This window comes from Nestor notabilis, unplaced genomic scaffold, assembly GCF_000696875.1.
Source record: "Nestor notabilis isolate BGI_N333 unplaced genomic scaffold, ASM69687v1 scaffold979, whole genome shotgun sequence".
Classification (NCBI taxonomy): Eukaryota; Metazoa; Chordata; class Aves; order Psittaciformes; family Psittacidae; genus Nestor; species Nestor notabilis.
Window position 1 is genome coordinate 51,102 of NW_009943929.1, and position 23,585 is coordinate 74,686.

General features: G+C 39.9%; 1 protein-coding gene across 1 annotated transcript in view; it reads left to right on the forward strand.

Annotated features, from left to right (window-relative positions):
* Positions 1-23,585, forward strand: part of PCSK2 (proprotein convertase subtilisin/kexin type 2) — a gene marked incomplete at its 5' end in the record, with an annotated part of 81,815 nt that overhangs the window by 30,388 nt on the left and 27,842 nt on the right. The window contains 3 exons of the mRNA XM_010022174.1: positions 1,386-1,494; positions 3,456-3,493; positions 21,591-21,667. Of these exons, the coding sequence (XP_010020476.1) occupies positions 1,386-1,494; positions 3,456-3,493; positions 21,591-21,667 (224 nt within the window). The remainder of the gene's footprint in view (positions 1-1,385; positions 1,495-3,455; positions 3,494-21,590; positions 21,668-23,585) is intronic.

Genomic DNA, 23,585 nt, shown 5'->3' on the forward strand with positions numbered 1-23,585 from the left:
GGTGTGCTGATGTGACCCCTAAAACTGCATATGAATCATGTCTTTGAGCTGTTGCCAGGTAAAATATTGTTAGAGAATTGTAACAGAAAGTTCTAGTGTATTGGCTACAAAAAGTTGAGGTTTTTCTTGTCTTATGGAAATATGAATATTAATTGAATCTCTTCTGTCAAAAGCAGAACAGCTGAAAACTGATGAATTTTGGCTTAAGCTAATGTCAAAAGAAATTAATATTTTGCTAAATTGTTTCATTTTTAATGTGTCATTTTTAATAGGGAGAAATCTTCAGTCATATAAGAAAAATTTAATTTCTACACAGAAGTAGCCAAAATTATATAAAAGGTTGATAAAGTAGTTTGGGCCAGGTTTGATCTTGCAACCTATTTATGATGAAATACTTACTAAATGCAGTACTGCCTTGTTAACTTAGGAAGTGTCTTTTTTGCTTAGGAGTAGTGTTTCTTATTCTCTTTCCTTTTAATCCATTTCTTATGTTTTATGATTCCATCCAATATGGTTGGGGTTTATTTTCCTAAAACAAGAGTTTTCAGGTGAATGAGGGTGCATTAGCAGGGATGGGGCTTCATCCTTGGTGAGATGATAAAATGTGGTTTAATTCACTTCTTTCTGGTACTTCAAGCAGATTTTTTCAGTGACAAAAATAAAATTTATATAAAGCTATGTAATTTTTAGATTGTAAAGTCCACTAAAATGTGTTTTGAAATGAGATCTTTCTGACACAAAACTGAATTTTTCTGCATCTTGACAGCAAAAGCCATACTATTTTTCTTACACAACTCGAGAACTTTGAAGTTGGTGAACATGAGTGATGTCTGAAGATACAAGAGGTTGCCTGTACTGCAGAACCGTAGAATCGCACAGACACAAGGTTGGAAAGGACCCCTGAAGTTCATCTAGTGAACTTTACTGCTTGAAGAAGGGCTAACCTGGTTATCAAAGAACTTGTTTCTGGTGCTAAACCCATTGGTCATGAATTCCAGTAAATCCCTGCTTTCAAGAAAAAAGCATTTCCTGCTCATAAAAAAGTCCTTCGTGAAATCCATTGGTCTAACTTTTTTCTGGATTGACCTAGTGCCCTGACATTTTAAGTAAAAAAGTCCTTGTTTGGGTCCAAAAGCTCAGATTTTAACCAAATCTTATAAACCACAAAGAAGTGAATTTACCAAGGGTTGATTTTTTGGTGTTTTGCTTTGGTTTGGTTTTTTACCACTGCCTTTCTGCAGTAGTTACGATAATGTACAGATGTGTAATCCAAAGCAAATGGAATATATTTTTCCCTACCAAAGACATAAACCAAATTTCAGTGTCTGTGAAAATATGTTTGTCAAGTAAAAAAAACCTATTCTTCTTTTTCACTGATGTATCAGATTAACACTGGTCAAGCAGATGGGACTCCTGGACTTGACCTTAATGTAGCTGAAGCGTGGGAGCTGGGATACACAGGGAAGGGAGTAACCATAGGAATTATGGATGATGGTAAGTGAAGACTGAGTTCTAATATAATGTTTTTAAGTAGCTTTTTCCATGTAATCAAAGTCAAAGAAAGATTAAAAAGTAATAATGATTGCTTATAGTGGTGAGACTACCAGCCTCCATAAAGACTTTGAGATCTTCAGGGAAAACATGTTATAAACACTTCACTAGGGATGCTGAAGCATGGATATCCAAGCATTAAAATTAGTTTGCAATTATCACTCAGATATCTTCTAGGGCACACTATAATGGCCATTAAGCCAAAAGAAAAACTCCTTTTGACTTCTGTAGGCATTGACTGGAGGATGTAATTGCTGTGCAAAAAGTACTTAAGAAAACATTTTCTGGGTTACATTATTCTCAAAGTCATACTTGACAGCAGAACTAATTAAACACTTTCATGCTCAATGTCAGTAAACATCTGCATATTAAATATATTACTGATTTGAGGCTAAGTTCAGGGAAGGTGAAGATAAAAGGTACAGTTGAAATCACAGCCGTTCCATTCATGGGTTCCTTGCTGAAGTACACAAATTCTCTGCAGTCTCTCAACATTTTTCTTCAGGCTCAATTTTGAATGTTTTCCTTTTATGGTAACTGAATAATTTTAAAAATAAAGAAATAAAATACCTGGAACCACTTATGTTTTCTGGGGTCAACTGAGATCTGTCCTTGTCTGCTTACTCCTAAGTTTTTTGTGGAAGTAAGAAAGTAGACTTAGATATCTGTATATTCATGAGAGATCAGCCTCATGTGAGGCATCATCTTTCATGTGATAGCATGAGAAATCACAGTTTCAGTGATCCCACAGAGGCAGGACTTAGCTTTCAGAATAGCTGAGCATGAGGGTGATGGGGACAATGACGAACTATTTGAGTTTCAGGTCAAATAAAGCTGTTGGCCCATAAGATTCAGCTTTTAGAGAGGGGGGTAGTTTGCCTTATATTCACTTCCAGTAACTCCTGGAAGGGCACCTGAATAACATGATTCTTCATTGAGACTTTTGTTGTCTCATCTACCATTTGGATCAGTAAAGCTCTCCACAGATACATGGGTCTCTTCCAGCAACTTAGTGCCATACATAATGGGAGGTAATCATTGATCAGAATAACTGCCATAATACAACATTCTCCTTGGAGATAAAATTGAGCATGTAATAGTGTGGTGCAGTCATAGGGCAGAGTAATGATCAAAATGTAACAGGAGATTGGTGGCTATTCTTTGTATCATTTAACTAGGTATGTAATAGGTCAGTTTATCCCATCAGAGTGTAGATCTGCTGCTTCTGTTACCCCATACCCTGGTATTTGTATATTTGCCATATGTAGAAAGATACCATGCATTAGAATCAGTATATTCTGCACCACTGCCCTGTCACAGTCTTTAGCACACTACCAAGGTGTGGAGCCTATGCTCAGATATTTGCTAAAATGGTCTAATCCAGCATTAAAAATTGTCTTTCATACACATAATCCAACATGTTTGCCTTAGTGATCTCCCCAAGACTAGTTTAGATAATTTTCTGTCTACTTATTTTACAGTTTTCAGTGGTTAAAAATACTCTTTTTTATATCTTGTCCTGATCTAGCAGTTACCGATCTTGCTAGTTTGGTTATGCTTTGAGATGACAGAACTTGCATAAAGATAAATTGTGATTTAAACTAATCTTAATAACTAAATAGGATCTAGTCTACAAAGCAGGTCAATGAATTTTATCACTGAGCTCACCTTTTAAATTGGCACCTGGATTTTGTCATAAGTAATTGGAAATTCCTAGCTGGGACTGCATCAGAAGCGGTACACCAGTTTACAAGTCCACATTTAAGAACTGGAATCTCAGTCAGCTGCATTATTCACTATGATTATTTTCCTATGGTGGCAAAGGAATCTTGTTTGTGATCATTAGAAAATCTTTTCTGAAACTCTTAACCTTTAGTTTCTGTTCTGTCATTATCTTATTGCAGGAATTGATTATCTGCACCCTGATCTTGCATCAAATTACGTAAGTACCAGCTGACTTTTTTCTGTAAAATGTGGATTTTCTTACTGTTAGAGTCCCTCTGCTACTAAATTCGTAACAGTGAGTGAAATAACAGTCCAGCTGAACTGCTTATTTTACAGATGATACATTCACATTGAAAGAAGCAGACTAAAAACGGGACTGCCTGTATGTACAAGGGATGGAAAGGTGACAAGGCTGGCTGTGGAGAAATGACAGTGCTGCTTCACATTAAATAAGCTGCAGCTCACAATATTGGATTTAGGACAGAAATAAGTAACCTGGGAATTGGCTGTAAATCCTGCTATTAAGATGCAGAATGCACCCGTCACTTGGAGGGGCAAGGAGCTGTGGGCTGTGGCAAGGCATGTATTAGCCTTTGAATTCTCTCAGAACAGCTTAATTCCTTCATAACAGGTGATTTGATCCAGTGCTTCAAAGCATGTGCAGGGCAGATTGTGTATTCTCAGCACATGCTGTGCCAATTGATTGTTCCTCAAAGTGAACTCAGACCTTTGGACTGGATGATTTTATCTTTCTTAATTGTTCCACGCTCTCCCCACCCCCCCTTCAACACTACCACTCCTGTCTTCAGGCATCTACAAGGGTTCCCAGTACCCAGGGACTGTCAGTTGCCTCAATGTGCTTGTGGCAGTCTGTTGGGCGATGGGCATCAAGAAGCTATGGCTCATTGCCAGGGGGGTTGCAGTGTCTCTGCCTTAGGTCATGCTATTCTTCTGCAGTCACTGGCTTCCTCAGGGAAGCCCAGGCTTCTTCAGCTGAGCAATATGGGTTAGTTTTCAACTGCAATTAAATGAAGAACAAAGACAACTGAAAATTTTGGTAAAACACAAGCCATTCAGGTAGAACAGCTCTGAAATGAGATGCCCCATCCCTGGAAGTATACAAGGCCAGGCTGGACAAGGCTTGGAGCAACCTGGTCTAGTGGAAGGCGTCCCTGCCTATAGCAGGGCAATCGGAACTAGATGGTCTTGAAAGTCCCTTCCAACCCCAACCATTCTGTGATATGATTCTGTAAGTCATTTTTACCTACTTGCAGTTTGGAAAATAATAACACCACAGGTTGAAAAATCTATTTGTTGCAAGTAGCAAAGTACATTTGGTAGCGAATAAATGGATCTAGAAGGTGTTTACTCTGCACAAGGAATTTGACCACAGAGGTGAAGTGCAGGATAGCCAGTTTCACTCCTTATGAACTGGCTTAATAACTTGATAGCAGCTAATTAAACCCTGTGCCCTAACTGCAAAATTATCTCCTAGTGGAATAACTCGGTAGGATGTTCCCATAGATTCATACAAATAAAGAAGTCTGTAAAAGGCAGATCTTTTCTTTGCAGGAATTGTGCTCTGTGTGTATGTTCTAGCATATGATCTGGGAAAAGCATGCACTTTTTATTCACTTTTCAGCAGCAGGCATGGACAAAGGATATGGGAATATTATTCTAAAAGTCATGTTTCAGCTAAAGAAGCTAAAAGCCTGTACATTATATCTAATACAGTGTCAAATAGGAACACTTCTATTGTTTACAGTGAACCTATAGGATTATGCCCGGAAACCTAAAATAGATTTCTTACTAATACAGTGTTTTTTAATTCTAAAAATGTTTTCTGCTTGATGGATAAATAATTGTCAGGCTTAGCAGAAATATATTGTTTTATGAGTGGCAATGGTGAGTTTTTTGGAAATTAATGGAAAGTGACACAGGGAATGACAATGCACAGACTTGATTCTAGAAATCAGAAAATAGTGGAGCTGAAGAGAAATCTGAGAGTTCAGAAAAGAAATATTGGGATGAAAACTGGAGAAGAAAAGCTGTCTGGGCATGGGGACAACCAACCTTTAATGATAGTCATGAAGGAGACTGATCTGAAGGTGGGAATCTGAAAAGGTTTGTGTAGGAAAGACTTTGTCCAGGCAAGGAGTGGTCCAGTAGTGGAGCGGTGATCAGGATCTGGAGAGACAAAACCAGATTGTCTGGCCAATGCAAAATGCAGAATTAGGCATGGCTTGTACAGGCAGATCAATAGCCAGACACAGGGCAGAAAAGACTGAGGAACAAGTGGTTGGTGGGATAGTCATTTAAAGGAGCAGCAGAAACCCCATCTGAAAGATCACTTTCTTAAAGGAGATACCACCCCAATGCTTTTAATACAGAAAGAAAAAAAATAGGAGCTATCCATGAAATCTGTAGTTCTAGGCTGTCATAGCACTGGTGGGGGGAGGGAGAAGAAGAAAGAACAGCTCAAGTGTATATAGTTGACCTTATTGCATAAGGTTCACTTTTTATTCTGCGCTGAATATACCAGAAGGCACATCAAGGAAACGTGCTGATAAGTTCACACATTGTATGCAAGATAAATAAAACTTGGTAACTGGTAAGAGGTGCTGGCATCTCCCCATGCAGAGCTGGCTGCTGTTGCTGTGTGTCTGAGAGGTGTCTAACTGAAGGGCAAGGTGGATTCCAGCTCCTGCTGCTAAAATCTGCCATCTCTCTGTGGCCCAAGTACAGCACAGCAGTTGCAGGGCTTGGTTCACCTGCACTCTGCCTCTCCTCTTGCTGCAAGGCTGTACAGACCTCCTTCAGTCTTAGGAGATCCTGCTTTGACAGCATCTACTGTGTCTCAGAGATCATGGGGGCCTTTTTTCACAGTAGGTAGTAATTTGGGCATGAATTAAAGGCAAGGGCTTAAACCCAGCTGAAGGAAAGATCAGTTTGGACATAAAAATGCAATGACACAAGTCTTCAGGGATGAGTTGTTGACTCACTTCAGGCTGGCATAGCAATTGCAGGCACCTTTGTACAATTCCTATACCACATGTTTGGTGTTTCATGCCATTTGCACTTTGGGACAACTTTCTCTTAAGTTATGTTACTTATTTTTAGGAAATTAAAAGCTTACAGCTTAAGTTTCTCGAGTGTGTAAATGCCTGCAGACCCTGGCAATGTCTGTGCATCTTGCTTGGAAAATTGGGAGCAATTAGAAAGTCTCTCAAAGGTGGTGTTTTTGGCACTTGAGCATTTTCAAGTATAAAAACTTGGCATTGGTTACTCAGTTTAATTTGGCTTTTATGTTTTTAACTTGCTAGTTTTCTTGCTTGAATAGTTTAATGGGGGTTAGCACTTAGACAAAATGGAGGGTCAGGGAAAAGAAAGACCTTTCTAAAGAAAAAAACAATCTGTATTTTCTTCTAAAAATTGCTTAACTATGACCTGTCATATGGAGTGCACTTCTAGCCATGTATTTCTTTGCTGTTTCTGAGCTTTACTGCTTCAATCTCCATTTTTCTTTTTAATGTACTTTATATACATGGAAGGGAGCGTGCCTGCTCACAATCTGGATGGACTGCTCTCCCAGCACGCCCTCCCAGCTTGCTGCAGTATAGCTGCTTGCTTTTCTGGGATCAAGGGGTTATGGCAAAGCTGGAATTTTCCATTCTGCACCATGAATGCAGAGAGGCTCATTGTCAAACGATCAATATTTTCTTCCAAGCCTTGGAAACCCTGCAGAGGTTCAGCCTTTGGGAAATTATTTTTTTCCCCACAAAGAGAACCCTTCATTATGAACTGATAATTAAAAAGCTGAAGCCTGATATACTTCATGGTTTTATTTCAGTTCAGAGTGTACATACAAAGCCAGCAATTTTCAGGACTGACTTCTCCAAGATGCAGCATCTGAGTGAAAAAGAAAAATGAAGTCACAAGGGCTGCACATTATATATGTCTAATAAAAGAGGAGAACAGCAGCCGTGGGGGGTGTACATTACAGATATCAGTACATTGTTTTCAAGAGAAACCTGAGAGAGCAAATGGAGGCTGGATGTGCCAAGAAGAGAAACATAAGCTGATCTTATATTGTGGTACTTTTGTACTTGGCCAGTGTCTGCTGGTGAAGGTCAGTGTGGCTGCATTATCCCATTTATGGCAGCAGGGAGCTGATCATCTTGTGTAAGTGCATTTGTCCCTGATTAGCTGTAGTGAGGAAAATCAGGATGCCACCAAGAGACTCAGGTCAGGAGTAAGAAATTGCTGTTTTCAGTGTCTGAACTCTGCCTGAAGCTGAAAGCTTGTTTCAAAAAATTGGGGAGGGAGAGAGAACAAGACAAGCATTTACTGTAGGAAACCCAGAGGTGACTCTGTGAGTAGGTAGCTTTTTTACGAAGTACTGGTACATGTGAAATGAAGATCGTGCAGCAATTCTTAGTAGTATATAGTGATAAATTCAGGTAAGAAAAAAGATTCTGAAATCTGTGGAATTACATGGATGTAACGTGCATAAACAAACATTCAGTCATCTCAGCAGCGCTTCATTGCCGTCCTTCGCCTAACTTTCTGTCTTTCCTGTAATGTGTGTCTTTATGGTACAACTTTATGTTCCATCTTCCAAGGTCCTTAACAGCTGTCACTCAAGCTGTACACAGGAGAGGATTTGCTGAGCAAAAAAGGCCGTATGTAAGGAATGAGAGAAGAATTTCTGGAGTTACCCTAGGGTAAATTGAAGTTTTCTGTCACCTACCGTGTCTTACTCAAATGTGAACAGCAGGTGGTCTTATCTGTCTTTTCTTTCCACTTTGGTGACACCTCTAAACACAAAGCAGTCTCTCTCACAACTTTTGGTTACTTGTCACCAGCTAATATGATAACAGCTCCCCCTGCCTTGCTGAGAGGCAAACAGAAGCATATTTTTGGAATAATTATCTTATCACATAAGCAGTGAAGCAGGGAAATGTTCTATTTCTGTTATGAGAAGCAATTTCCATTGTTTGCTAGAAGAACAAAAACATCATTGAATAATCTTCACAGCCACAAAAGAAATAAGAAATAGTACAGGCGATAAATTATACACTGCAATATGTGTAGCGAAGCTCAGCAACAGCATAAAGGATCTTCTTTCTTTTAGAAAGCCTGTGTTTCCTTCATTAGCATGAATTTCTGAGTATGCCTTGGCCTCCCTGCACACTACTGAAAGGACCTGCAAATCGTTTTGGAGGCCATGAGCCTGATCTCAATGATTTACTGATAGAAATCATCAGTATCTCCACTACAATCACTGGGGCCTAATTGTGGGGTTTTGTAAGTTGACAAAGCTCCATTGACATCTGTTGAACCACACTGCTTTGACCCTGCTGATCTGCCCCACAGAAGTCCCAGCTGATGTAATTGGTGAAGTCAAACAGAGTTCATATATAACTGGTGGCGAGAAAAACGTTACCCTCCCAAGACTGAAATTTGTTGGAGAATCTCTGAAGACCTTGAAAAGATCCCAGTGTCTCTGCACTGTCATTAATATCAGCCCAAGGGATCCACAGGGAACATAAAGCCAAACCTTAGTGGAGTCAGGTTCATACTTGCCTGGCATCAGCAAATGATTTCAGTTAGCTTTATGAGATCTGAGCCCTATGACATGATTTTCAAAAGAGCCTGAGACAGTTGCACTGCCATTTCCTAATGCATTTCAAAGGGTTATTGAGCACAGACACTAGACACTTAATATGAATAAACCCTTACTGCTAATACATCAAAGTTATTTTCTGGGCAAACTCTCCATGTTGGCCATTGTTGTTAGTACGAATTTTTAATTGCAATGTTGAAATAACACATTATCAAAAAGAACAGAATAAACTGTTCTAGGTGCTTGAACACATCGCTAATTGGATTTTGGGTTGGTTGGTTTCACTTGTGTTTTATGGAGTTGGTTTTTTTGCTAATAGGTTTTCTGAAATAAACACTAGCATAGCAATTAAAAATTATCAACCAAAACCTGGAATAAATTCACAAAACATCTTTCTACTAGCATCGAGAATTCAGTAAGTGCACTGCTTGATGGATGCTCTTAAAGTGGATTGTGGCAGAAATTTCATCAAGAGATAGTTCAGACAAAATGAAACCTCTCTTTTGCCAGGATAGAAGGATGGATCAAGCATTTAAATGCCAGGGTGACTGATGCCTTAGCAACTGAAAGTGATGGCCTTCTGTTGGGCTGTTTGTGCTACTCAGATGGCTTCTGGCAGCTAAGGGGCTGGGTTTAGCATTTAGAGGATGATCAGTCAGGAAATGCAAGACAATGAAGTTTCACCGGCATAAATTACAATTTACAGGGAAGAGAATGAAGTTCTCTGTTTCAGTCTTGGCTGTTTTTTTCTGTTACTCTGTGCAGAATTAGCTGCTGGGCTCATCCCTCTGTTTTGTGCAATCTGGGTTGTTTTTTTTCTCTGAACATATGAAAGGCTGAAAATGAGATGATGCCTTCTCTGGTACGATCAGCCAGGCAAATAAAGTTCTCTGTGTACTTGGAAGTGTGTCCTGGGTTTGTCACTTACAGAAACTGCTTCACATCTTGAAAAAAATCCTTCCTTGCTCCCAACAGTACCTGGTTTTGCAGGTACCTGTCACAGTGGTGCTGAAGTCTAACTGTACAGTTCCTCTTCTCTGCCTTACAGCTGGTCAGTATGAGCACTGCTAATGGAAGAGAAGCCATGGTGCTGTGTAAAGGAGATGTCCGTGTCTTCTTAGTTTGTGAAAGATAAAAATGTTTCATAATCATAGATGTTATCACAGCCTTCTAGCTTTCAACTCAATTAAAAAGATGGAACAGCAAAAAGAACTTAGAGACTATTTCTTCTCCGGATTATTGCATATGGCTAGAGGGCATAGAAAGAGGGTTTTTCTGCAAGGGAGGCTGCAGCTTGTGAAAGAGGTGTGATTGCCTTAAGGAGAGATGGTTTGTGTCACATACAGAGCTGTGTTTGCAGCTGAAAACTGGATTTCTCACACTGAAAGATGTTATGATAACAGCTTTGCTAAAGCCTGTTATGAAAGATCTGAATGCTTCTGCAAGTTCTTGGTGCTTAGCACCATCTGTACCACTGGAGTTGGCGTTGCTCCACTGATGTTGGCCTCTTCAGGGGGATGCACTGATTCCTCCTAGCTATAAAATATCCTCAAAATAAATTCCTTTGGAATCAGAAAGATACTAATGCATTGTAGTTGCATTTGGCTGAGATTATTTTCAGAGCAATGAATGCTGCTGGAAGTTTCATAGAATGGTTTGGGTTGGAAGGAACCTTAAAGATCATCTAGTTCCAAATCCCTTGCAACGGACAGGGGCACCAGGTTGCTCCAAGCCCCTGTGTCCAACCTGGTCTTGAACACTGCCAGGGATGGGGCAGCCACAGCTTCTCTGGGCATCCTGTGCCAGTATCTCACCACCCTCACAGGGAAGAACGTCTTTCTTATGTCTAATTAAATCTATGCTCTTTCAGCTTTAAGTCATTCCCCCTTGTCCTGTATGTGGTAAAAAGGTACGTAGTGACAGCTTTCTTGTCAGCCCCTTTTAGGCACTGGAAGCTGCTCTAACGTCTCGCAGAACCTTCTCTTCTCCTGGCTGAACAAGCCCAACTCCCTCAACATGTCTTCATAGGAGAGGTGCTCCAGTCCTCTGACCATCATTGTGGCCCTCCATGTTTCCAGCTTTATTCTATATGAGAACAATCTGAAAGGAATAATCTTCAAGTTAAATGCACGCCTGGTGTACAAGCCATGTGAGATGGTGCCAAAGACAACTCGCTTTGCAAGCTGAAGACAACACATGGTCCACAGCGTTTATTTTTCTCTATAATCAATGTACTTAATCCATCAGCTGCACACTAAGAAAGTGCAAGGTGGCTAATTGCTTTACTCATTAAGCAGTGGTATTAATTTTCACTTAAGGCATCATCCATGGAAAGTGAATTAAGTTTGCTGAAATGAGAAACACACAGGGATGGAAGAGAGCAGATAAGAACATTTATGCGTCAGTTCTGGTGCTTTTGAAATTGGCTTGTGCCTCTCCAGGGTTTCTTCAAGTAAATTTGTTTTGAAATACCTTCATCTTTTGTTTGGGCAAGAAAAGTAGAACAAAGATTTTAGTCCTCATTGTTTGCCGTGGAGGGACCTGGCATTGCATTGTTTTGGGTTTATTACTTCCCTTTCTGTAGACCAGTTAGCTTTGGAACTGGCCAGGAACCTTCCCTTAGAACAATATTTTCACTTGTGAAGATCCGTGTTTTATAGAAGTGTCCATGGGAAAATAAAAGTGAAATGCTTTTCTTTTGGATCAGTTCAACCTCCTTTTAAATGTTTGACATCTAGAACACAATTAAAATAGCAGCAACAAAATCCCACTCTGGTATGTGGTCCACTTGGGAGAGCAGGGTCAGATACACAGTGCCCTTGAAGCAGTGCACACCATGTATTTTTCAAACCAAGTTCAACACAACAAAATAAAGAGCTTCTGTTTCCCTGAAGTGAAAACACCACATTTTGGGTTGGAAAAGGCAAAAATAGTTTTAAAAATTTTTCTATTCATTTTCTAGTTTTCAAAGAATAGTTATTTTAACTGCTCATTCTGATTAGGACATTAACCAGTGCTGAAATCCCTGAGTATCCATCAGCATCGAAATGGAATTTAATTAGAATTCATGCTGTAGTTACATTTTGGTTACCAAGGTATCACCAGGGAAGGCTGAATTAGATGGTGCATGTGGGGAACACTATTCCATCACAAAGCTTCATCAGAATTTGACAGGTGTAAAGACTTCCAGGCCCAGTGGTGATTTTGGCAAGGAGAGTCTCAAACCCACTGTTAACTAATGAGCATGCAACTGGTTTTAAAAGGAGAGTTTTGGCCAACCCCGACTTGTAGAAGAGGAAAGCAGGGAGGCACAAGGAGTCTGCTTTCTTTTGCAATACCTTAATAACCTCGATACAGTAGATAAAGATGCAGATGGTCTCCAATACCTTAGACACCTCTCTTTCACTGTGTCTGAAAACTAATTTGGTTAGTTTGAAATTAATTCAATTTTTTTATGTCCTGGCTCTTCATCTTGACACGGCTGTTTGCTTTGCATTGTTTGATTTTAGTTGTATGTATTTGTGTTCTCCATGTGAATAGTCTACTCAGTAGCTATGCTGGTGGTTAAGATACTTTTAAACACCTGCCTTATTTCAGATTGCTTTGATTTAAATATAATGTTCTTCATTTCTGTTGCATCCCCAGCAGAAGCAATAAACATAATGAACATCTCTTACAGGGGAACAGGAGAGTAGTGCACAATATCTAATAAAATGTTTGCTTCATTGAAGTCACTGGTAGATTTTCCATTAAGTTCAGAGCAATCAGAAATCTGGCAGGTCGTATAAATATCAGGTTTGTAATGTTTGCTTTACTGTGTATTCCCTTTTTTTAAATCATGACAGTAAGAGGCAGACTTCCTAGCTTCAACTGAGCAAATAATGATACTAGGAGCTGTGGAAACATGAGTGCCCAGGGTAACACGTTTTGTTGTGAAACAGGAGCTTGTATTTGGTAAAACTTAAGCCATTTCCAGTGTTGTGTAGCTGTTGTTTGGTGAAAGTTAGATGGATATGATAGTGCATACCTCCATCACATGTTCCCTGTGCTGTCCTTACTCCTCACTCATAAGCTTTGACGTAAATTGTGGCTCATTGGAAATGTTCTGCAGGGCAGGTTGGGGTCTGGATTTTATTAAAGGAGGTGAATCTCACTGAGTACGTAGGAAGGAGAACACAAAGGCTGTGCTGTCTTCAAGGACTTCATCATTTCAATCCTAGCTCTTGTTTTTTAGAATCACTTCTTGTGAGAAACTAAATCGCTTTAATTCAGTTGCAGAATTAGTCGACAGTGGTACTGTGTCTGACCAAAGTAATTGTGAATCTTTTCTTTCAGTCAGCTAATGATGTCTGGGACATTTCTCAAATTTATGCATCCAGTAAATTACTGTGAAAACATTGGCTGTGATCAGATATACTAATCTTTAAGAGAAGAACCTGGAATGAACATATACTGTTTAAAAGCATAAACACTTGAGAAATGTGGTATGCGTGCATTTCTATGAGCATCTCTGTTCTGAAGAGCCTACCTTCTCTCCCTGAAATCTTGGATTTAGCTGCCCATTGGTTTTGCTGATTCCACATGGAATAAACAATGCAAACTTTTTAATTAATGCAAAAGCATATAAATTGGTCTATTAAAATCCCTGAGAACCCAGCATGTCTTGACAGATATTAGTCACATTTTTAATACTCCTTTGGGAAGCTGTCAAACTATGCTAATGAGGTCAGCAAGCAACTGGAATAAGACAGAATAGATCTTTAAGACCTTATAACTCTAAGACATGTAAATCAACCTGCTTTTGCTTTTTGTGGCAAAAGAAATGTAGATAATATTTTGCATTGTGTTTTTTGAGTCTCTTCTCTGAAACATTCACCTCCTTTTGATTAACCCACAAGGTCACTTCTATGTGTTCGTTTATCTTCCATATTCATGCAATTTAGGTGAAACACCAGTTGAGGAGCTGTTAATGGTTTCTTCTCTGGTCAACTGCGAAACCTTTCAGAAGAGGGAAGTACCCAACCCACTTTTCTGTCTCATCTCTTCTTACTTTCAGCACCTCTGTATCCCTCAGCTATCTCTCCCTGTCCTTCCCCTCCATAATCACCACGGACCAGGTCTGTCTGTTGTAGCTGACTCCTGAAACCATCTAAGCCACTTTCACTTTGATTTCCCTGTGTTCAAAGCTGCAGTTTGCCTGTTCTGTAACAGCAGATCGGTGTGGCCTGTTAAAGTGATCATCCTTAATATCCTGCCAAGATTGTCTTATGAGTGCCATTGTAACCACAGGTGCAGTATTCCTGTGCTTTGCTGCGAGCACTGCAGGTAACTGATCAGTTTTTAGGGACTCTCACTGCGATGCCTTAGCGGTCACAGAGCGCGATGTGGGTGCCGACGTCTGCCAGCCACCACAGCAGCAGGGAAGTGTTTGCTCCCCCAGCAGTCTTTACCTAGACCACGTCGTGCTAAATGACTGGATTTGAATGACTGCTGAGTTTGTACTGCAAACTGGGCTGAAGATTCTCTTACACTAGTGGGAAAAAATGTCTCTTATCTACCATGTGCCACTTAAGAGACCTTTATGCTGGGTATAGTCTGAATACTGGCTGCTGTGTTTGCTGGGAGAGCCCTTTGGCCAGTTTTGGTAGACTTTGGATGGGGCTTATTGACAGGAGCAAGAGGGCTTAGCTCCCCTTCTCTTTCAGCTCATCCCTCCAACAGGCTGAAAGTGCTGCCTGCCATCAAACCACTGCAAACACAACCTTTACTGCAGCTCAGGACCCAACACATATTTGATGTACTGACAAACTTGTCAGTTATTTCTTACAGGAGTATAGCTAAGAATAATGGATCTGAACCTCATTTCTCTGCTCCCAGCTTTATACCTCTATTGGTCTCCAACTTTAGTAGGTCACAATAATACAGAATCAAAGTATATGAAGGGGGAAAAAAAATCAATGTATTGGAAAGGGAGCGTGGGCCAGGATTTTAATGGAACACTATAGCTAGATGAAATGTGCGTTCACACTATTTTTCAGTAAAAAGTCATTGTACAATTTGTATTTGCTATTATAATAAAATAATTCAATTGGTCATGTATCTATAGCCACACTGATGCCAGTTTTTTTCTTTCCTCCTCCCCCCCTCCCCGAATTAAAGAAATCAAGGATTTCATTCCATAGTCTGAAGCTTTAAAGCTTTAAATTTGGTCCTTGCTCTGAAAATCTTTAGCAGTAACTAGTTGCTTAATTTATTTTGATTATACTAGTTGAATTATCTTAGTGATATGCTTCCCTATGAACATTCAGTACCCGCTCAGTATGTTGTAGGTATATCTTAAAGATTCTTGTGCAGCATCTCTGAAAATTAAGGAATGTTTGACTGGGCAGAAATAGATTGGGTTTGTTTTTCAGTTAACTCGCTTTTGCCTTCAGAGCTTTGGCTTTGAGTAACTAACAACTGGTGATGTGCTTTAGGTTTCCTCCACATCAACCTGAAAATTGTGGAGCAGGCAAAGAATGCCAAGAGGTGAATTGTGAAGCAGCATCTTTATTATAGGCACAGGTTCATTTGGCTGCTTGCTTTTTAATAAAGTCTCATGCCTGCCTCAATTTCTTACGCTTTTTCCTATGTCAGGTCAAGATGCAGGGAGAGGAAATGGAAGGTATTTCAATAAGCTAGTTTATAAATAGAATTTTGTTAGGAAAAAATTAATTCTCCACTTCTTAATAATTCTGCCCAGCCTAAATTTTCTGACTCTTTGTGATTCTTGGGATTCTTTTGTCCTGTTTGCGTATATATCTCTCAGCCAAGCATTAACAATCAGCCACAGAGGGTTAGATGGCATTTAGCTGGATGCATTTGGACTTTGATTTTGTTTGCTGGGAAAGCATTCAACAGTCTTGGTGCCTAAGAATGGAATCAATAATTTCTTCTGTTCTTTGAAGCTTGAAAAGTTTGTGCTTAGATCTACTGGCATGGTATACATCAGTGCTGTGCTGCCCAAGTGCTTCATCCCCATGTGAAATAAGAAGTTGGTTTAGCCGTAGCTTTTCTCTTTGAAGATGTTCATGTACTGAAGAGCACCAGCCAGCAATGTAACTCATGTTGGTTTTCTGATTTTGTCTGCAGGGGAAGGAGGAATGAAATTAATGGGGAAAAAACCAAAATAAGAGGTTGGGTGCCATTATAGTGCCAAATGGTATGTAGAGAGGATCATCAGTTACTTGAAAAAGGAAATCTGTTTAACATAGAAAAAGAACACAGTGTAAAACTATCTTAGTGAAGCTATTTTTCTTCATAACTGCAACTACAAAAATAAGGCTACCTTAATGAAGATAAATATCAATGTTAGCATGAGTCTCCGTGGTTTTTTTCAGCTGCATTTTTTGTTTGTTTTTAAGCCTAGGCAGAGAAAACATTTCAGCTCTGCAAAATAAGAAGTTATATCAGAAGTGGGACAGCCAATAAGTGTCTCCCTGTAGTTCTAACAAACTGGATTGTTAGAGTTGTTACTGCTGGTTATCTCAACTATTTTTACTGTTCTAAATTAAGCAGTTGTCACCTGTTGTTTATAGTTGGTTTATCCTCTTTTGGTCTTTTAACCTAAGCCCAATAAGCTTGATGAATGTTGAGGAAATTCAAGTGTGAGCTGTTTCAATGATAACTACAACATGAAACCACCGCTGTGGTGTGCTCTGTACCTGCTCCTTCTGTGGCCAAGCAGGACCTCTGAAACAGGAATACCAGGAGGGCTTCTGGGGACCTCAGGTATTATTCGAACCCAGCACACTCCTGTGCTCCATCTGTTTCAGATGATGCTCTGATGCATTATTTGGTGACTGCTTGAAAAGGAGGATGGCAGAAAAGTGTGCTGCTGTCTTATTCATTATTCAAGATCTGGCTGGTGTTGTCTGGCTGACTACTTTTATGATGTACCTGTAAGAACTGGGTAAAAGGCATACTTTTCTGGAGGGAGCTGGCAGTGAATTTGCTCTTGAAGGTTAATATTTCTGAACACAGCCCGTTACTTTGTGGGTATTTTCTCAGTTGTCGACAAGGTCTTGAATGCAGCTGAGTTTGCTGGAGAGTGATGTAGGACATATAAATTAGTTCATGCAGAGGCAGAGATATTTAAGAAATTGCAGGGGTTTTTTATTTCCATTAAAAAACCCCCAAACAAACACACCACAAACCAAAACAAACTAGAGCAGCATGCTTCCCTGCAGAGAGAAGAGGGCTTACTGTATGACTACTGACTTAGCACAGTGCCTCTGTTTTTCATTAATGACTTTTAAGCCTTATAGCACCTCTCATAGGCAAAATGTCATGTTGCCTCCCTTTTTGCCTCCTGGTGAGCATATTCCATTTTCTTAAGCTTGTGTGTACAAAGCTGAAATTCATTTTGCCACCACATGATGTTCGGTGTTATTTTAGTGCAGTTTCTCCGAGATGTTATATGTTGTGATTTGAGCCCAGGGGTTTGCTCACTCTTCAGATCAGTACAGAAATCAAACAAGCAAAAGGTATCTTTCTGCCTCATATCTCTGAGGATTTGCAGTTGCCTGAAGAGTCTAAGACCAGATGCCACCTGTATTAAAAATGTTTCTCTTCTTTTAGAAGATACAAATCTCTGGGCTAGCTTCACCAGTGCTTTAACATCATGAAGAGAATCAGACTCTGACTATCAGGACATGCATCTTTAATTGTTTGTCTCCTGGACTAGCAGGGGAGCATAAGCACATTTCTTGAATTAGGGAGAAAAAGAGTAGTGTATGTGAATTACACTTCAGAGGCTTGTAAAGCCATGTAAGAATTTATGGGCTTGCTGCGTTATTCAAGGTACATAATTTTATTACAGATCTGAGCAACACATGGGACAATTGATTTATTGTTACTGTCATATTCTACATAATGAATAGTTTAGAAGATTTTACTGTATGTATTTTAAAAAGTACAGGGCAGTTCTTTGGGAAATGCCAGTCTGAGCTAATTTTTAAGGAAAGCAGAATTCTATACACGTGAAAAAGTAATCTATTCAAGCTGTGGTAAACAAGCCATTACTTAGTAAATGATTGAAAGCATCTCATCATCTCATCCATTACTTTTTGTATCTTATTTGAGTTAGAGGCTAGAAAGCAAAAATAGAGATATGCCTTAAAATACAATACTATTCTTCTCTGTAACAGCATTTTTATTATATAATAAACATTATGTGTAAGTAATTGTGTATAGATGGTGATTGATAAACATCAAGTTCGAATCCCTTTGGAGCAATTACCTGGTTTTGATTGAACATGAATGATAGTATTCATCTCTACTGTATGACTAGTCTAAGGCTAGACTAATCTGTGATCAGTGTCTAAGGCTGGTGGCTTGAGTTGCTCCCTGGAGAAGAAGGCCAGGCAACTACCTTTGACACTGAAAACCAAGTATTAGACACTTCAAGTCCAAGTAACTGCCAGTTCGGCATTAAAGCTGGAAACTGAATCATCTGAAGTGAAAAGCAAAATGTTTTCATTTCAGGATGCTGTTGCAGATCCTCATCTGCACTGGTTTTGGTTGCCGCCTCCTGGATTCCTACCCTGATTAAATCTCCATGTTAGCAATAAATTCCCTCTTGCTGCCTGCTGGGGCGTCCCGCCTGTGAAGGAGAATGACAGACCACAGATTTTAATATTCACTTCCCAAAACACATGACAGATGAAATATTTCAGCTGTCCACCAAAGCAGGTCTCTTTTTGGTCCAGTGTTGAAATTTGATTAAATTTGTCACTGGTTTATGCTTAAAAAGAAAAAAAAAAAATCTTAAAAGGTTGAGGCTTAGATATTTGGGGATTTGATTTTTAAATTAGGAACTTGAAGCAGACCATTTGTACTTGTTGTTGCCGTTTCATTACCCATTCCACTGCTTCCATAGTGTGGGCGGAATATTCCTTCATGAAGCTGAAACTCGCTGTCTTTTCTCAAAAACCCTAATGAAGATAAATTGTGCAGTCAGCAGTTGTTTTCTTTCCAAGAATTCTTCTTAATTTTGCCTGTTTTGCAGGCATGGTTCCTGCTACATTATATATCTTTTTTCCTTTGAGTGCAGTGATCCAAAATCAGGCAAATAAGAGCCGCAGGATGTGGAAGAGTGCTGCAGAACTTTGTTTATAGCCTGCCTACAGCAACCTTTCCATAAGCTGACATTTGGTTACATGGGACACAGCAGAGCTGCAGTTTGCTGTAGGGTGGCTGAATCGTTCATGCTGGAATCCCTTTGCCTGTCACTTCTCGACACGACTGGTACCTTTGTACAGCTAGAAAGGGCTTTACCATTTGTAATTTTTGTACAAGGGAATTCTAGGATCAGGAGCCCTTGGTAGCTACCACGAGGTGCTTGCATGTCTGATGATGTTCTGATATCCCTGGTAGTGTTCAAGGCCAGGTTGAACGGAGCCTTGGATGACATAGTTTAGTGTGTGGTGTCCCTGCCCATGGCAGGGGGGTTGGAACTAGATGACCTTAAGGTCCTTTCCAACCCAAACCGTTCTATGATTCTGTGTCTTGTATGAAACCTGGGCCCTTGTGCAAATCCTTGTCATGGCTGCACAGGACACTGCAGGATCCGAATGTCCTCTGCTGCATTAAGGTGGAAAGTTCATGCCACGTGGCTTTTGCCAGGCGCACTGGGTGAGGCCTGAAGTCTCATGATCCTGCCTCTGGCGGCAGCCAGTAGAGGAATCATGGGGTATAGCATGGTCACCAAGTCTGTGTGATATCTACCTGATGATGGCCTCTCAGCTTCTAGCATTCACTGTTTGTGGACTATTGGAGAAGGAGGAAACACAGCATCTAATACCCCTGCCAGATTTATCTCCAATTTGTCTAACCACTTTTTGATTTCTTTCAGGCTTTTAACGTCTGTATTACTGAAGGGCAATAAATTTTGTAACTCATTACATGTTCTGTTGAAAAGTGTTTGTTTTCTGCAGCTTCTGAATCTCCCTGCTGGTAGTTTCTATGGATTCCCAATAGTTGTTGTATATGAGAAGTAGTAAATAATAACTCAATTGTCCACCGTGTCGGTGCTGTTCATGACGTATAGACCACTGTCCAATTCCCCTTCTTTCCCTCACTGAAAAGTCATGGTCTGGTTACTCTTAGCTCTCATAAATCTGTGCCATTTAAAGTGCTGTGTAAGCAGTTGTGGTAATTAAAAGAGGAAAATTAAACATACACCTGGGCACAGAGACTTAGAAGCACTGAGAATTTGTGACTATAGCTGACATGATTGGAAGGCATCTTCAGGCAGAAAATCAAGGCCTTAGTTTGGAGATATAGGGGGATCAATAAGGATACTCTCAATGGGTTTCAGCTATGTCTGAGCTCGAGAACAACGATGTGATATCCATTCTGTAAAACTCTGCTCCATTGAAATGCTGCAGAATTATTTGTTACCTGTGCTGAATACAAGCGACCAGGTTTTCTGAAACAGTCACCAAAAAAGTCACTGTACAGCAACTTGAAAGAGACTCAGTTTCACCCTCCAAGGATCAAGGGCAGTGTTGTCTCTGTTTCATGCCAGCACAAGTTTTTGGAAGTTAGGGGTTTTGAATCCAAAACCCAAAGACTTTGGTGATACCAATGGACTGTCTATTCCTGTACCCCAGGAACTGAGAATCTGCTGAAGGGGAATGTTTTTAGGAGCAAAGCTATTCAGCCACAAGTCTCAAATTATCTTCAATAGCATGCTCAGCCAAATCTTAAAAAGAATACAAGTACACATTAGTTAAGAATTAACATAATTATGTTCCTTGAGTATGGTGTTTATTAAAATATAAACTCTGTGAACATCCACTTGAGAGGAAGCTTCTAAATATTTTTAAAAGCTTAATTTTCAGTCGCCCTCATTTATTTTTTCATTAAGAGAGAAGAAAAAAGATGGCACTTGACTTTCTGAAACTTTCCATTTCCTTCTCAGATATAGCATCAAAAAGTTGCTGAGTGTCCTTAACTCTGCTGATACTGCAAAATCAGGAATGGTTTGGATTTATATGAAAAGCAGGGACATGGTATAACATTTTCAAAAGTGCCTGAGAGCTGCATTTGTGAAGCTGTTCAGACAACTAAAAGACCAAGAAATTATGCAAAGAGATTTTCAGGCGGATGTGCTGACCATTAATGCAGTTTTCACATCTGGATTTTGAGAAATTTACATTCATAGGCATTGAAATGCCTTTAGAAATGGGACTATTTTGACTGAATTGGACTGAAAATGAGTTTTTTCAAATAGAATTCTGTGATGGAAGACCCAAGTGCCTGGTCACTTACACCATTTGAAAAACAGGATTTAGCCTTTGTCCTGGCACCCCAAGTAGTGTAACATCTAAATACTCTTGTAAGTGTTGGTGAGCAGCCCCTGAGTAGTAACCAGAGCTCTCACATCACCTTGCAATGAGCCACGCTGTTTGGAAATACTAGTGATCCACATGAGGCTTTGCTCTCCAGACAATGTCTTTCCGCAGGCTTGCTGGTGTGGGAAATGGCACAGCACAACAGGGACTGGTTTGCATCCAGATGCATGTCATAGAACAAAGAGGACGGAGTTTCCCAGTGGATCTCAGCTCCCCCTTCAATTTGTGTTCCTCTTTGCCCTGCATATCTGTTTTTCTGCTGACTTACTGAACTTCTTTGTGTTTTGCAGAATGCCAAAGCCAGTTATGACTTCAGCAGTAATGATCCCTTCCCATACCCCCGCTATACAGATGACTGGTTTAACAGGTAAGTGGATTTTGATCAGCCTGCTCTTCACTTTGGTTTGCTTAAGAAATTTTAAGTATTTGCTATTATTTTCTGCTAAATTTGGTGGTTACTAGAACAGAAGGTGCAGTGTCGCTACTTCTTAAAAATTAGAGGTTACTTATGGCTTAATTTTCTTACATAACCTCTAAATAGCACTGAACAACCGTTTTAAACTTTACAAATGAAGCTGCTGCTTCAGAAGAGTATATATTTAGATTTTCTTTTTTGAGTGGATGATAGCCATATACCTTTTTCTGTCAGCTATCCTAGGCCATTATGGTAGTGCAAGTCTTTATAGATTGGTTTTCCATCTACTGTGTCTGAGGCAGTATGATACCTAGCTTTTTTAAAGGGAGTAAGCTGGAGACAGGAAAAGGCTTTGGGGGAAAAAAGGCCTTTCATCCAATTGTAGACCAAGAAGGCAGAAAAGCAGCATGATGTAGAATGACTAGTTTAAAAAACAATTAGACCTTACGTAAAGTTCTGAATAATCTGTCTTTCACCTTGATTTAAGGACGGTGTACATGGGTAGCATTTCAGGGCTGATTCTGAGATATTTCTAGCTGCTGGAGGAATTAAAGTCCATGTACACTGTTCTGCTGTGTTTATAAACCTGGAATCAGCAGTGCAGCTGTGCTGCTTGTGTTATTTCTCCTGAATACATCATGACTTCTCAAGGCTTGGTCCTCCTTCAGTATGTTCTGATCTTAGCCAGTTTCCAGTAGGAGAAGGCCTGGTCCTCGGGGTATGGTATAAATAAGAATGGCCCAAAAGAAAAGGTTTCAGATTTTAGAAAGTGTGACTTATTTTTTTGTTTCCCTAAACTCATTTTTTCTTAGAATGGAACAGAAACACATTTTACAGGGTTTTTGAAAAACATGTGTGCCCTGAGTTCTGCCTCTGTCCCATAAAAAGCCCTTTCTGTCAGGCTCCTAGCAAGTTGTCAATATAGTCAAGGGTGCAGAGTCCAAGGCACACCTATAAGGTGTGTTTATTACCTGGTGATCTCAGCATCCAGCATCTCTATCTCTGCAGTGTGCTCCCCAGGGTCTCAGGCAGGTTCTGGTTTGGATTTGCAAAAATTAGTTTGAGATATTTTCAGTGAAATTTCCAAATGTCTCCTAGATGTAGATGTAATTGATGTTGCCAGCATTGACATAGCAGCAACAATGAAGTTTTGGAATATATAGTTGAATGTGGTTTTCATCTCTATGTTAGTATGGCTGTATGGATGGCCTCTGAGTTTTGTGTGTGGTTTCTTGGTTTTCTTTCTAAAGAAATAAATCTTAGCTCTGTCAGGATGACACAACAAAGAAGGGGAGCAGGTGTGCTTCCACCTCAGACACAGGCTTCCTGGAATGGATCAAACAAATTTAGGAGCTATGATGTCCTCCTTTGTAGTCCTGCCGTTTTTCAGCCAAAGCAAGATGCCAGTGAGATTTCTCCTTCATTTTGGGAAGGACGTCTGACACTTTTAAACTAATACAAATCCAATTAGTGAATGGAAAGTCAGAGAAAGTCTAGAGCTCTAATTTGTGAAGGTCTACTGCATTTCTTGCTTTATTTATGCAAAGGATCTTTGTAGGAGAAAGATACCACTTAGCTCTGGAGCAGCACAGAGGAAAATTAAATTTAGCTTTAGTGGGTAATGGTAGTTTCTGTCATTTTCAGTGTGGAACTTCATAAAACTAAGTGTGTTCTGCCAAGCCCCATTAACACTGATTGTGCTGCTATCGAGTATTTTATAGTGGGGCACAGTTTCCAGTCCCCACGTGTTCTCTAAGGTGGCCCTGGAGGCAGAGTTACCTCCTAAAGTCTCTTAAAATGAGCCTCAAGCATCCTGGACGTGGCAAGGGTTATGGTCTCTGGCCCCGCGTGCCTTTGACTAACTTGAGGC